Genomic DNA, 16,104 nt, shown 5'->3' on the forward strand with positions numbered 1-16,104 from the left:
ATGGGTATTAATTTGTATATTAATGATGATGTATCATTATATAATTAAATGTTATTATGACTTTACACCTTCCATCCTAAATTTCTGAGTGATGGTGTCCATTAAAGCAAAGAATGAGGCCACAGAGCAGCCAAACGAAAAGATTAAATGAATCAGTCAAGTATGCTCATTAAACGTATTTGGTAATCCAACTTTATTATTCACCAAGGCAACAATAGGTTAAAAGATTTCTATTTTATGCGATGCGAGAAAATTCATGATAAATGACAAGGCTTTCCATATTCAATAAAGGATTTTAAGTTTAATTTCTTCTATTAATCAATCAATAAAACTATGTATACCCATTTTTGATACACATTAACTGAAAGTTTAGTTTTCCATATCCATCTTCAGACAATAAAACCCTGTAACTTTGTACAAATAAACCATAACTGCTGAGCCTACTCTGATGATCTGAGAATTTCTGTTTTGCTACTTGCAGGAGCAACAAGTGCCAGAATAACAAATCCACCCAGAACAGCGATACAAATACCCAGAGAGTTTACCAGCAATGCCTCAGTGGAATAACGTGCGATCACATGGTTGGTCTGAAGGAATGTTGCTTTCTCTAAGATGCCAGTAGTGGCAGTAACCACAGCGAGGGCGTATATGTAAATGCCAAAGAATACATGCCATGGCAGCAGAGTAGCTCTGCTATTTTTTGAGCCACCTGGGTACCAAAAGGTTACAAATCCAGCAGCCCACTGTTCATAACAATTCCAAATGACAAGTTATATAGATATAAATGTAAGTGAAATGGTAACTACTCAGAGGATAATGGTATGAAAATTATGAAGAGGAAGCAGAAGAATGAGGAAGACCTGGATGCCAAATAAGAAAAGGCAAGCGAGGCCCAACCATGAATGCAGGCTGTAGAAATTGTCAATGCCCTTATCGTTGTGGAATTTCAGAGCTGCCCAAACACCAATCAGGCTCAAAAGAAAGGCAAGAAGTTGTAGGGCCAGATGAACTAATTTTTTTAAGCTTTTTGTCCCTGGAACTGTCTTGTAAGCTAGAATGGCTGCATCAATCAACATCAAACTTTAAAACCAAGATTTCTTGTACACCAGCATGTTAGACAACAGGATTTCATCCAATCACAAAGACAAAATCCAAAAACATGTCACTCTACACTGCTCATTTTCAGAGGTCTAGGCTAGAGGACAGGACCAGGAGAGTATTGAATAATTATTAAGTTCATCCTATAAAATGCTTCCTGAAGATGCAACAGGAAAAAAATATCCAACTGCTCTCATGGAGAATGCCTATGGCAGAAAAGCATGTAACAGATGACTTGATAAGAGAATCATACAACTCCATAACAAGCCTTCAATGGACAATAAATCTCCATTTCAAGTAGACCCAGATCACATACACAGATCCAGTAATACTGCATCAACTGCTATGATGCTTGAGACAATGCAACAATCTTACTATTTCAAACGTCAAATTAGTAAGAATGAAGCCTGCGTTTCTCCATACACCAGTATCACAATAACATGATACAAATTTGTTATATGATATGACAATATCCAGAAACATATAACTAAAAGAGGTAAAAAGGCCAGACTTATGTAACATATTGAGAGATATCTACAAAGAGCTGGTTTCTCCCCTGTTTTAAGAACATTTTCCACCTGCTGAAATACGCTAAATTAAAAAAAAAAAAAAAGAGAACAACTGATTCCCTAGCATTGATGTAAAGTCCCCCCAAAGAACAATGAGCTAAATTACTTATACAAAGCTAAGAAATTTTCACCTTAGAGATTGCTAAAGATTGGCCTGGGAATGTTTTAGTGCAAAAGCACATCAGAATAAAACCAATTTCTCATAGGAACATAAAACTAAAAAGCAAAAATTAATTTCACCTCTCAAAAGCACTTTAAAATAAGCATAACAGCGCTTCTCATATTAGTACATTAAATGTATCTAAAAAGGAGATTTTAGATCACAAAACAAACATGGAAGAAGTTCAACTGCATTTATAACTCAAAAACCGCTTTCTATAAATGCATAATACATCATTCTTCAGAAAGCAATATATAGATGAATGCGCTTTTATCTCCAAAGAGCTTCTGCCCATTAGAAACCAAGACTACAAAGTCAACAGAGCAGCGTGTATTTGGTTATTTAACATTCAGCCACAAAACAAAACACGAATCCAAGCCACCAAACACAGCCTCAAAATCAAAGCACAAGAATAGAGTATTTACCTTCGCCATTCAAGAGTACAAGACTGATGACCATGAGAACAGGATGAACCTGCAATGCACCACGAAGCAACAAACACGAAATTCACAAATTACAAAATTCAAAAAAAAAAAAAAAAAAAGGAGGAGAGCCAAAACAATACCAACTACTTACATTGAATATGAGATCTTTGTTTTCGGAAACGAGAGCTAACCCTCCTCGGTAATGAACAGTCCAGGAGAGAACGAGAGTTGCAACGACGAACCCGATTGCTCTGATGACAAGGAAGATCGGAAACCTAACCACAGGTATCGCCATTTTGAAAAGGGCAGAGAAACGAAGAAGAGGATGCTTGTTTTTGCGAACAGGACAAGGGTTTTTATCAGTGATTAATGAAAGATAGAGTGAGAATCTGAGTACGAAAAATATGTGCAGTGAAGAAAAGAAAAGAAGTTTCAACTTTTCAAGTCTTCAATTAGAATAATTCTGTGGGCACGAATTGTTCATGTTAGATCGATTATTTTGACTTCTTTTAATCGACTGTAATTTTTTATCTTCTTGTTAAATTACCTTATTTTTGTAAGGCCAAATGGCTGCGTCCCACACAGGCTCGACACAAACCGAATTGTTTATTTGTTAATTATTAAAAATCTAAATTTTTATTTATGAATAATTAAATTAATAAAAATAATTAATTTTAGATGTAATATCGTCATTTAATTAGTAATATATTAAAAATAATAAAATATTATTTTTTCCTTATTTAAGATTAAAAAATTAATAATTTTCTCTTATAATGAAATCTTGAAATGTTATATTTTATCTCTAGAGTTTCCTTTTTTTTCTCTCCCCTTCTCCGGTGCTATCATCGGCCAGAAACTCTCTCCCTCCCCTTTTCATTCCCTTTCTTCAGCTTCTCTCATCCTTTTCTTCCCCTTTCTGGTGCTAGAAAGGGGAAGAGACACAGCCTTGCTTCATCTCGAATGAGACTACCTAGATGAAGATGCGGCTTCACCTCTTCCCTTTTTTAACACTGGAAAGGGGAAGAAAAGGAAGAGAAAAGCTAAAAAAAAAGGAAGAAAAGGGTAGAGAGAAAGTTTATGATTGGTGACGATGTTGGAGAAGAGGAAAGAAAAAGTAGAAAACCTTAGGAGAAAAATGTAATATTTTTAAATTTAATTTTAAGAAAAAACTATTAATTTTCTAAACCTAAGAGAGAAATAACTAACGTTTGATTATTTTTAATATATTACTAATTAAATAACAATTTTATTTTTAAAGTTAACTATTTTTGTTAATTTCAACAATTCATAAATCAGAGTTTAAGTTTTCAATAATTAACAGATGAGCCATTGAGTTTGCATCAACCTTTCGGTTGAAAATAGTCATTTGGCCTTTTTGTAATAAAAGTCTGATTTTTTCAGTCTTCCATTTTCGGAGGCAGATGCAGAGTAACATTGAAGGGTTGTGGAAAGTTTTGTTATTTGGAATACCATTATTCTACAATGTTCAATTCGATACGTCTTCTCAGGTAACAAGAACTGGAAAAAAATAATCATAAAGGAAGCCCATTTAAAACTGAAAAACCTTGACAAAATCTGATGGTCTCAAATAATCCAGACATACATTTCATATTTGCTCAATTCAACCAATAGACAAAATATCATGTTCATATATCCCTTGGTCTTGGGTCCTTTTTTTTTTTTTTTTTGGGTTTATGTTGAGCTCAGTCACAAAACTAGGAAACCACAACAGGAAAAATACAAACATAGCAGCCCCATTACCACTATTATCTCATATCTTGGTAGGCAAACTTAAAGCATCTCAAATTAAACCCTATTATTGGAATGGAAATGCTGAGAACTAACAACTAGGGGGTGCGGTTTGACATGCCATATCCCCGACCTCGGGCAGCATAGCCGTAGCCCCTTCCATGATAGGAACCGCGTGATCGCCCACCACCTCGATAAGGTCCACGACCACCTCGCCCACCATAATACCTATGAAAATCCCCAAATGTCTAGCAAAAAGAAACAGATTTTTTGAAGTGTGTATTAGAAATTCAGTGATTCAAATAATATGCAAACTGACAAACAAACAGAAAACTGCAAGAAAATATATCTTTTTAATTTGTTCATCATTGACTTTAGGGAATTTTAGTTCATAAAATCACGGAACAAAACTTTGCTAATAATACAGTTATTCTCTGAGATTGCACAAGTCCAGTAACATGGATACGGGAAATAGAAGACAATACCTCAGTATCTCTTCTAACTTGTTCAGAGAACCTAGTCCTCCCATTACGCGACCCAGCATCAAGAGCATCACATGATAAGGAATCAAAAAAGTCATCCTTAACATAAACAGGCTGCATAACAGAACAAATAGGAGTGAAAAACAGCCATCAATCAGACAACAAACTACTCTTTTTTGTTTGAAAAATTTATGTGTTTGTGAAAGAGAGAGAAATATGAAGAGCAATTACCTTGTTCTCATATTTTAAAGATCCGATATTGTCTTCATCTGGTAAATCATCCTCATCTTCTTGAGCTTTGTTATTTTTACCAAGATGGCCCCATACTTCATCTTTGTTGAATTTCTCATTCATTGCAGTAAAATCAAAATCCTCAGCGAATCTGGTTGCAGAGCGTGAGATCTGTAATACCAAATGTTCACAAGGTCAAATGCCAAATTCAATGTAGCCCATGAGATATTGAGATGCATAAATAATGCAAAATCACGATGCGGATTAACTGACAATAATAAAGATCCAATAAAACAAAACAAAACTAATTTGTTAGAGAAAGAAGGATTGGATTATGAGAAAGAGAAAATCCCTTATTAAATTCTATATTGATAAATTTGATTTTAAGTAGTAGCTCTAAGAAAAAGATAAAACCGCTAATAACATAACAATAGTAGAACGTTACAGACTACATATCAGATGTTAGTACAACTACAAGGTACTTTTGCAAACTTCCTATATAATGCATGTCTTTCATTATGGGAAGACCAATCAGCTCACGTAAGATACAGAATATTAAAATGGCTAATGCAAGCATCATTGACTAAATACACCAACAAAAAAGCAACAGATACCTCATTTCCTCTTCCTCTTCCGCGTCCTCCCCTATGACTATTTTGATGATACATAGGTGCTCCGCGCAGCTAATTTAAAAAATGAAGGCACAAATAAGAGAAACTAAGTCAGTGTGCAAGTCATTTTAACTCCACTATCAGTCTAGCCAAATTAAAGTGCACAACCAGAGTGCGAAGAAGAAAAAGGAAACAAGTAATGTTCAATCTTGTAACTTTGTCAGAAAGTGAAACTTCCAAATATGAGTAATGATTTGTAAAATGAAACATGTAACAAAATTAGGTCAATCACAACAATTTTACATTGTATAACAGACTCCCAAAATTCAATGAGACAATTTTTTTAACAATTCTATAATAATTTAGTGCATCAAACAAGGGAGTACACAACACACAAGTTTACCCATGTACAACATTCATATGTACAATTATAGGCAATAAATTATGGCTTGCGATATAACTCCCGTCTCTCCATGAATACAGGGAATTTGCTATCTTCATATAATTTTTTATTGGTGTTGCCTGATTAATACATGATAGCCAATAAATGCAAGACATAATCAATGATGATTACCAATATGGAACAGGTGTACACCTTACCATATACTTGGGACTTGAAATACTTGATTAAATAAAGCAATAGTTTCATGAGTGGATACAATAGAGAAGTTTGTTTTCAGATATTTTGACGCGGTAATGTGATCTTTGCAGATTGTTTATAATATATTATTCCAACTTCTATCCTCACATCTCAAAACCAGCAGTCGAAAATTCTCAAAGCAGAAGTAGCAATTTCCAAAAACAAATCAGACACCAGTGATTTCATGTAAAGAAAAAACAACTAAATAATTTCATCAATATATACCCAGCTCACTCTCCTCCGTAGACTATGCAACTGAGTGGAAGAGAAAACAGTGAAAAAAGTGTTGAAACAATAATGGCCCATTCAATAAAATTTTTTTGTTTTTGTTTTCATAAATGAATTCATAAGGGTGATTCCATATTATTAGGGGAAAAAAAAAAGAAAAAAAGCGAGATACTACTGGAATACCTTATGATCAGATGGTGAAGGCAAAGGCAATATAGGTTCCTGAGATTCTGATGCTGATGCTACTGCTGCTGGCGGTGTTTCTGTTGATGATAGATTCACTACCTCAACATCCTTCTGAGCTGTTTGGGAAGACTGGGATGACGATACTGTGGGTAGTCCAGGCTGCAAAAGCTGGTCAGGGGTTACCAAAGAAGGCTTTATCCCATCATGCAAAACAGAACTTGATGTCCCCACAACCGAAGAGGCAGATTCAGACATGCTTTGAAATGGCATAACAGGAATAGGGAACAGTGTAGGTTCGGAAACTGGTGGTGGTGCAATTGTCTTGTTATCTAAGCCAGCAGTTAATGGAGGTACCAAAGGCAAGCTATTACTTAGAGCTGCAGTAGGAAGAATCTGAGTAGAAGCCTTCTCAGGAATCAGATTCATTGATGAGTCAGAAACTGTAACAGAAGATTGTGCAGGAAGCATTGGAGAGAGCAAATTCAAGGTGCCTGTGCTAAAAGGTGGCAGCAAAGGAGGGCGTTGCTCTGACAACTGAGAGGCTGATAAGTTGGAAGCCACTGTAGGGAGCGATGCATTCATGGGGTATTGCATAGATTGCTGCATTGAAGGCATCATTGACAATCCCGGAGGTGGTTGAAGCAAAGGTTGTTGCTGTGCCTGAAGCGCATTTGAGGACCCATAGAATCCTTGCCAATACATTGGCATGGCGAGTCCACCACCATTAGTTGTCGGCAGAGATGATGAACCCCATGCCCCTAAACTCCCACCTGGTTGATACAAGGAAGGACTTCCTTGAAATGTTGGTCTGGTAAGTCCTAGCTGTGAAGTTTGGGAAGTCGGATCAGGTACAGATCCACTACCAGAAGGCACGCTTGTAGATGTAATTGCTGCTTGAGGATAGTGAGACTGCACAAGGAATTGAAATAAATATTAGTGAATCTGGCGCAACTCTTTAGTGAGATACACTTCAGCAAGAGAGATGATCAAATCCCAGCTGAACCAAACCCAGAAAAAAGCTGATCAGGTACAATCTTCAAATCATTAAACAGCTAAAGATAAAGTTCAAGAGATATCCGAATTCAAATTGGTTGGATACCCAGCACATTTAATAGTTCATTCACACAAGATTCATTGACTCCCTTTACCTGTATAATAGCTGGATCATTGTGTATATATGTTGTTGTCTGAACAGGTGGGGAAGATTTGACCTGCAAATCCTGCAACCAGATGCACATAGAAAACCTTTTTTTAAGGAATATGACAATTGTAATTAGCTTAAATAACAAATCCAATGAGAGGCAAAACAAATTAGAATTTTAATTCCTAAAGTGTAAACACAAACAGACTTTCAAGTGGCAGATGAAATATTCAATTTATAATGCCTTAAGAGTATTAGTTGAGTGTGATTCTGCCACCACTATCTTAGCTTTATAGAAACAGTAGTATTACTAATATTCTAAGCATAACCATCAAACAGTCATCTTACTCATGAGTCTTCACACAAACAGTCCTAATAAAAAAAACTGATCGTTATTGAGACATTTAAGAAGATATCACCATAAATCCTGATAAAACGGGGTCATGCTTGAATGCAGCAATCTGAACCAAACATACATTTTGGCTTAACACATTTGCCAGAGTAAAGCCAAAATATAATGAATCAGCATTCGAGCAGATGGCATTTCAAATACTAATGACTACCAGGATTATGTTCTAGCCAAGAAATCCCTTCTTGACCATGATACAATATGTGCCAAACAGTTTATATATCCATTAAGTCAATAGCTAGCATGTGACACAACAAATATTGAAACTCATACAAGAATGTCTACAAGTACATGTTTAGAACAGAGATGTAACAGGATGAGGTTCTGATATAAGCTAAAACTTACAAAAAGAAGCCTTCTAATAAGGAAGCAAAAGGGTAGATGCAAACTATACATAACTATGTTTTTGAGTTGCTAGCCTTATGGTCTTGGGGCCCAAGGCCGACAACGGAGTGCACAATTAAAAGCACCACAAATGATGATAACAGAATTATGTCTATGTTCAAAAAATGAGACAACACTCAATAACAACCAATACAGTTTATCCACTATAAGACCTAAAAGTCACACTTTAAGTTGATAGTAATAATTACTGGAATTAAATCAATGCTACTAAATTATAACAAGATAGCATTTGGATACCCAATTGCAAAGCATGCAAACCTCATAATGAATGTTTGCTATACCTTGATGTCACTTCCTCGGAAGAGTATGTACTCATAAATTTTATCGCTTGGTGGAACATGGGGGCCATCCTTTCTTCGCCCTTCTGTTCCAAATGATCTCACTGCAAAGTCAAAAACATAATTAGAACCAACAAACATCATCTACATCTTTATAAACAAATGGGAAAAAAAATCCACTGAATGAGGAAGAAAATTCTTCATTTCTCAAAAACAATCAGTTCATCGCCACATGCAACAGACACCTTATGCAGGAAACATTCACTACATTCTAGCTAAGGTACCTTATGATAGATGTTTACTTTTTCAGGTTAAGCATAATGGGAGTAGTATGCTGGCATCAGATATAAGAGAGTTGGCCTCCCTATAACAGCATATTGTGGTCTGAACAGAAAATTTTCCATTACTCATGAAACTAAGAAAAGATGGATGGGAAAATAGCCCTTCAAGTAAGACAAATGAAGCTAAATTCCCCAAGAAACAAGAAAGAGAAAGAAAGATGCTATCGGCAGCTTTTTCATAGAAAATTTTTACCTCTCCATGGGTGAAGGCTCCAGTTTCAGACACAAATTTATGAAGTGGATTGTGGAGATCTCTAGGTTATCAAATTAAAAGAAAAATGCAGTGAAATCTATGGAAAGATAAAGTCATGGACCCACGACAATAAAGAAGCCTGTTTGATCCAGATACCAGTTACATGGCAGTTGTTTGTTTCATTATTTACTAAGTCTATCCACTATAAGCCAACTTCTCATGCCCTCAGCTCGTGGGAGGGTTAACAGTAACCTTTCATTTTCAAGATAGTGGTCAACCAACAGTAACCTTCAGACTTGCAAATGGATCCACCAGAACAAATTTTTGGGTTTGGCAGCACTCAAAATACTTTTTCTTGCACTTGTGTTAGAATCACTCTTCTATTTTAACACATTTATTATAATCCATCAACATCATTCCACAATCACCAAACCAACCTATCATCGCAAAATGTCACACAAATTAGGAACAATATACAGCTCATTCTCCAAGAAGCGGACAGATGCTTTCCTTTAATGATACCACTTACCTCATCAGTGAAGATCGTCATTAGCTCATGTTTCTATGAATATATGAACGTGACATTCTGTGATTTCCTAGCATTTGAAGCTTTTAACTGCCCCAATAAATATCACACAACCTTGGGAACAATATACAGCTCATTCTCCAAGAATGCAGAAAGATGCTTTCCTTTACTGATATCAGTTACGTTCGTCCGTAAAGATTGGCGTAAGCTCATATTTCTATGAAGATAACATACACAACTACTCATATTATATGATCGTGTCACTCTGTGATTTCCTATCATTTGAAGCTTTTAACTGCCCCAATAAAGTCACAGCAAAATTGGCAATCTCGACAGCCTTAGTTTCCTCACCTTTCAAACAACGAAGTTTCATCTTCCAAATAACTAACATGACAATTTTCTCATCTACCGCTAATGTTTCTGTAGTACAAATTAATTTACAATTATCATCTTTTGATTATAAAATTCACAGGTCATACTATTTATCAATGCAATATATCATAGTTAATCTTCAACTCACCCATGGAGCTTGAATATTCCCCAAAATTTTTCATTATACACACAAATATTCGTCAAACTGACATCAAAGCTTTCATTTTCATCGAACAACAAGAGAATGCGTAAACACCGCACATTCGTCATACACAAATACACATCCCAAAATTCAAAAATCATAAAATCTGCATCAAAATAACACTAAAGCAAAAACCCACACATAATTTTCCAAGAATCGAAATTTCCAGCGTACCCATAAGTCAAAATCACATAACAAGCCAAAAGAACACCCTAAAATAGACATACGAAATTCAAAAAGAAAAACCCGTCACCGTTTCTCAAACCGATGCTCGATTCTTCAGTGTTGATGTTGAAAAGAACACCCTCGTAACGAATCTCGGACTTAGAAGTCAAGCTGATCAAGCTACCGATGTAGGAATCGGCAGAGCCAGTGGACGAAGATCTCGTTGCTTCAGTGGCAGCGGCTGCCATTTGACGATGTGGGTTATGTGTAATCTCTGCTAAAAGTGGGAGTAGAATGACAACGGAGGCCGATGTATGCAAGAAAGATGTGACTATTTAGGTGGGTTTTTACAAGGGTAGCGAGATTAACTGAACCACCCCTTTCTTTTTAATTTATACAAAAATGTGACGTGGAAGAAGATGTTGGGAAAATATTATATTTAAATTAAATAAGATTTTATATTTTATATGTTTTAAACCATTTTGAATTTGATTTTTGAAAAATATTATTTAAATTTAAATAATTTAGTGGGTATATGAATAATTGATAAAACAATTTGTATAACTTTATATATAAATAATTATTTGTTATTAGGTAATTAGATGTTGTTTTATTTATAACTCAAAATCATTTAATTATTTGACAATATATTATTATTTGTGTATAAAATTATACATATTATTTATAAATAATGGATACGTTTAAAAACTTTTTTTGATTTTATATATATATAGAGAGAGGGAGAGAGCATTTTAACACATATTTTAAATAGATAAATTTTAAGTCACATAATAATTAAGAAAATTATCAATTATTTTTTTAGCATTTTTTAATGGTATATAATTTTTTCAATATTTAACAAGTATGAAAGATGTTCAAACTCAAATATTTTATTTGAGAATTTTAATATTCTATCAGTTTTATTAATTTTTAATTTATTTTTTTAGTATTTTAACATGTATTTTTATTAGATAAAATAATTCTATGTATATACACTCATTTAAACAACTTGAATATAAAAAATTATAACATAAATTATTCATTTTTTAATTTATTAGCCAAAGAATTATAGTTCATTGATTTATAGTCTCTTTCACCTCATGTTCAAACTACAAAGGAAAAGTAACTTTTTGTCAGAATTGAGTTTATTTCGTCCAACAGTAAAATTATGTATACATATTTATGGTATATAATTTGGATACATAAATAATGTATCATCATGTGAGTGAATGATTTTGAATTAAAGATAAAATAACACATAATCACATAATAATATATTATCTGTGTATCAAAAATATACATATAGTATTTGTAACATCTCTCCCTGGAGATACTGCCCTTTGAATGAGAAATGTTACAAATTAATATCTGAAGTATCTATTTTTAAAAAAATTTAAAATGAACTCATCATTAAAAACGTTCAGAAATTATTCTAAGAAAATTGAAAATCTGAAAGCGAACAAAAAATGTATAGATCACATATGAAAACTCATATGAAAACATCTGAGATTATGGAGTAACCATGTACATACCCCTACATACAATTGTATAACTATCTAAATAAGGTCAAAAGTCAACAATATTATATGCATGTAACAAAAACCATAGATAACCTGCCCCAGTTCGGATCTATCCTAGTTGACCTGACCTTGTCTCGTAGCTATTCCGATCACCTGTACCTGCAATCATGAAAGGAAAGGAAGTGAGGGATGAGAACACCCAAAAAATGGAAAGAAATAAGTAAATTATCTCCCTTTGAGGGAATAATCTAGCTCATCATTTACTATTTGGGTCACATTTTGTTCCATTTGGTGTCTATCTGATACTTTTTGAAAGCTGACTATAGAGATTTGACACTTTTCTAAGCTCGAGCTCTCTTTCTTTTCTCTCACTACACCAATCATGAATATGAGTTATACTCTACTAAGAGCATAATCTACTGCGAGCAGACCCTACTATTGGTCTATGTCTTACTACAAACGTGTCCATCTGTAAACATACCATGCTACGGGCGGTGTAGTGTAAAGTGTCCTATCATAGTTTGTAGCATGCATGCATTATCTCTTACTAATCTTGCTTCCATCTAAACCTGAAACTGGTGCCCAAGCCATTTCTTTCTTTTTAGGCATGAAGGATACTACTGCATATCCATAACCTACTAGACCATTCTCTCGGGACGACCCCTAACTCCTAAGCCCCAAATTTCCTTTTTCTTCTTTTCTTTCTTTTCCTTCATTTTTTTTCTCTCCTTTCTTTCCTTTCCTTTCTTTCTTTTCTTTTTTCCTTCCTTTACTTCCATTCCAAAACTGTAATTACTGTTTATTTGATAGGACAATCTTTTTGTTTAAATAATTTAATAGTCCAAACAGTCTTCAATTCATACAAACTATATATCATTAAAAAGAAGATTCAAAGAGCTTTCTAACGAGCTATAAAAACACTCATGATTCATCTGATAACATAGTCAAAATATGGGACAAAATTAATGGCAAAAACCTATAATTACTATTTATTTGATAAAGCAGTCTTTTTTTTCAAATAATTTTACAGTCCAAACGGTTTCTAATTCATACAAACTATAAATTATTGAAAAAATGATTCAAAGAAATTTTTAACAAACTATAATAGCACTCATAATTCATCAGATATGACAGTCAAAATGTAGGATGAAATTAATGGCAAAAATGTAAATATTTTTCAACTATTTACCATGAATAAAATCACACACATAGTAAAATATAAAATATACTAAGAATGGTTTCACTTACCTTGCTTCAAGCCAACACTTGTCAAACTGGCTCCCTCCTCTTTGTCTTACTTCTTTGCTCACTAAAACCACCTTAAATCAACATTAAAACACACTAACATATTCATATAACATACATTCAATATATATAAACATAGGTAAAGGAAAAAAAATGAGATCTTTTAGTTACCAAAGCCTCCAAAGTGCTTCCTCTTCTTTTCTTTCCTTACTTTTTTCTTTCAAAACCCTTCAAATCATCCAATTTCTTTCCAAAAACAAAGAAAAAGCATGAAGAAAGCTGATTTTTTCTGGAAGAGATGAGATAAGATGATGGAAAAAGGCATAAAGTTCTCCTTTTTTTGCCTTTTCTCTCTGTATGTATGTATGTATGTATGTATGTATGTATGTATGTATTTAAAACTGATAATGTCTCAAAGTATAGCCAAAAGACATAAATGCCCCTGAAACATACCTGAGGATATTATAATATTGCTCCAATCAACCTTTTAAAATTTAAGTATTTTTTGTCCTTTTTTTTGTGTGCTAATCTTTAATCCATGACTTAGTGATGTGTTATAGGTTGAATGAAGATGAATACAATGTGAAAAATGGGTGTTAAATCCCAACCAAGCTTGAGCTTTTTGGTGGAGACTCATAGATTCAACTACATTTCAAGTTTTATCTAGATATATAGTAGAAGAGAAAGAAGAAAGTTGACTAATAGAGGGTGTTGGTCAAATCCATAAATTTCGACTAACTTGATTAGATAAAGTTTCCACATAAATTGTTAAGGCTAGATTAGATAAACTCCTGTTAGATATATTTGGCATAATTTGTTTGATTAGGATGTTTATTGTCACAACTTATTTTTGCAATGTTGTGACAAGAGTAATAAATATGATATATGCATCGGTTTGTGTGGTTTCTCAAGGTATTAAAGTGGAGTGTGACAATTGAGATGTGGAAGGTGTTTCTTTTTGCCACATATACTTTATGAGATTCTTTAGAAAAAATGTGCTCGATGAAAGAGAAGTCTAATCAAGAGGAGTTATTCATAATTGATAGTAACAAAAATATTAGGTAATTAATAGACAAACTCCAGGCCGATGACAAATTATATTAGAGAAAGAAAGAATACGTTAGCACTATAATGTTCCCTTTTAAACGATTTAGATTGCCAAAGAAATCTTTTGTGTAATTGTGATAATATATTGCTTGTCATAAAGCGAAAGTAGCTATAAGAGTGTTACAAGTTACAAAATGATAATAAATTTATGTATAACAACAATTGGATAGTATTTCTAAATTTTGCCCTCAAATTATACGTCATTAATACCCCTATTCATATTTGTATTTCTAAATTTTGTATTATTTTCGTTAAAATTAATATAAATTAGGGTATAAAATCATTTAATAAACTTTTTGGGATAAAGTGTTATTTAATTTGAATGATGTTTTTCTTTTTACTAATTTTATAAAAAATTTAATAGAATTTGTTAATAAATTTAACAAATGGGTGGGAAATTAGCTTTTTCAAACTTAAAAGATGAAAATTTGTTATTCCATTAACTCTTGAGTGGGGAATAGTGATTTTGGCCAAAATGAAATTATATTAATTTAAAAGGTTATTATTGGCAAAAGAAAATTATTATTAATTACTTCGTACTTGTATATAGATTAAAAATAATATTATATGTATATGCTTTGAATACATAAAATAGATATATAGATAATATATTATCATATGATTAGATATTATTTTATCGTAATTATAAGCTAGGTCAAGATCATGCCCATCTAACTTTACTAAAATTTACAAGTGGCAAATTGTTTGCCCCCTCTATTAAAAGTATTGAATTTTTTTTTATTAAAGAGTTTAAATTTAAAAAAAATCTTGAAAAGATAAACTTTCAGATTTTTCTGTTGAAGGAACTATATTTTGATTATTTCTTATTGAATACATCAACTAATCATCTTCCTTTCAAAACAAAATAATTTTAATTCTGTTTATTTGATACGTTTAATAAAAATTACTGATTAGTTTCATATAAAAATATAAAAGTTTAATTCATTTAATAGAAAGATGTGATAATTTAGTCATTTTCATATTTTTATGTTATTATCCCATTATCGAAACAAGTATTATTGGATCAACTAATGATGCATCGAACTTATCTATCAATTTTTTTTTTTTGTTATATGCATTATATTATGTGGCCCATTGGTTGGATGATTCCTCCTTATCATTTTAGCACAAAGTTTTCCCTTCCTTGTTTTAAACATGTTTTAATACCTTGCTTTGATTTATAGCTTATTTTAACCATGCATGCAATAAGAAATGTGTTAAAACAAAAATACATTCATAACCAAATGTATTTAGCATCAACATGCATTCTAATAGATACATTTAGAAAACTTTTGTGATTTCATATTCATATATATATATATATATATATATATATATGAATATCATGATATTTACATGTTTGTATTATGTTGAAATGATTAAAACAATTGAAAAATGTTAAAGAAAGCTAACCAGAGATTCACCCAATTCCCATAGGCCAAAAGACTTATTACCATCTAAGGTTTAATCTATTTCTAAACTCTCACATGCAAAGTTTCAAAAACTTAAATACTCATCTATAAATTGTTAAAATTAATAAAATCTATTAGGTTTAGAGGTAAAATTATCATTTAACCAGTAATATTGAAAAAAAAATAAAACTCATTTCATTTTTTCTTTTAAACTTTAAAAACTAACAATTTTTTTTTTTAAGATTAAACTTTGAAAAATTACATTTCTCCTGCCCCTTAGGGTTTCAATTTTCCAGGGATAATTTTTCAGCGAGCAACCGACTTCTCCAATGCTCTCTATCCCTCTTGACAATGTCCCTCTCTCTTTGGCAACTTCAAAGTCATCTCGATATGATTTGTCTGAATGAAC

General features: G+C 32.8%; 2 protein-coding genes across 2 annotated transcripts; both read right to left on the reverse strand.

The window, feature by feature from the left end:
* Positions 1–281: 281 nt before the first annotated feature.
* LOC123197968 (transmembrane ascorbate ferrireductase 2-like) lies at positions 282–2,724 on the reverse strand. The gene is made up of 4 exons (XM_044612512.1): positions 2,404–2,724; positions 2,253–2,301; positions 861–1,060; positions 282–743 (listed from the first exon to the last, which is right to left on the reverse strand). Exons 1-4 carry the CDS (start codon positions 2,545–2,547, stop codon positions 441–443), a joined length of 696 nt encoding a protein of 231 aa, XP_044468447.1. The 5' UTR covers positions 2,548–2,724; the 3' UTR covers positions 282–440.
* A 1,217-nt stretch (positions 2,725–3,941) lies between these two features.
* LOC123197959 (protein decapping 5-like) lies at positions 3,942–10,802 on the reverse strand. The gene is made up of 8 exons (XM_044612499.1): positions 10,500–10,802; positions 8,616–8,716; positions 7,528–7,599; positions 6,377–7,288; positions 5,329–5,397; positions 4,715–4,885; positions 4,487–4,597; positions 3,942–4,249 (listed from the first exon to the last, which is right to left on the reverse strand). The coding sequence occupies exons 1-8, from the start codon at positions 10,657–10,659 to the stop codon at positions 4,100–4,102; spliced, it is 1,746 nt and encodes a 581-aa protein (XP_044468434.1). The 5' UTR covers positions 10,660–10,802; the 3' UTR covers positions 3,942–4,099.
* Positions 10,803–16,104: the final 5,302 nt, after the last annotated feature.

This window comes from Mangifera indica, chromosome 15 (assembly GCF_011075055.1).
Source record: "Mangifera indica cultivar Alphonso chromosome 15, CATAS_Mindica_2.1, whole genome shotgun sequence".
In the NCBI taxonomy this organism is placed as follows: Eukaryota; Viridiplantae; Streptophyta; class Magnoliopsida; order Sapindales; family Anacardiaceae; genus Mangifera; species Mangifera indica.

Excerpts from the sequence above, each read along its gene's own strand:
- LOC123197968 (XM_044612512.1), bottom strand. The coding sequence starts at position 2,547 with ATGGCGATACCTGTGGTTAGGTTTCCGATCTTCCTTGTCATCAGAGCA. Across the intron at positions 1,061-2,252 it reads TGTACTCTTGAATGGCGAAG|CCATTCTAGCTTACAAGACA; the intron begins GTAAATACTCTA and ends TGATTGATGCAG. Across the intron at positions 744-860 it reads TTTTCTTATTTGGCATCCAG|TGGGCTGCTGGATTTGTAAC; the intron begins GTCTTCCTCATT and ends TGTTATGAACAG.
- LOC123197959 (XM_044612499.1), bottom strand. The coding sequence starts at position 10,659 with ATGGCAGCCGCTGCCACTGAAGCAACGAGATCTTCGTCCACTGGCTCT. Across the intron at positions 8,717-10,499 it reads GAGCATCGGTTTGAGAAACG|TGAGATCATTTGGAACAGAA; the intron begins GTGACGGGTTTT and ends TTGACTTTGCAG. Across the intron at positions 4,250-4,486 it reads AAGTTAGAAGAGATACTGAG|ACATTTGGGGATTTTCATAG; the intron begins GTATTGTCTTCT and ends TCTTTTTGCTAG.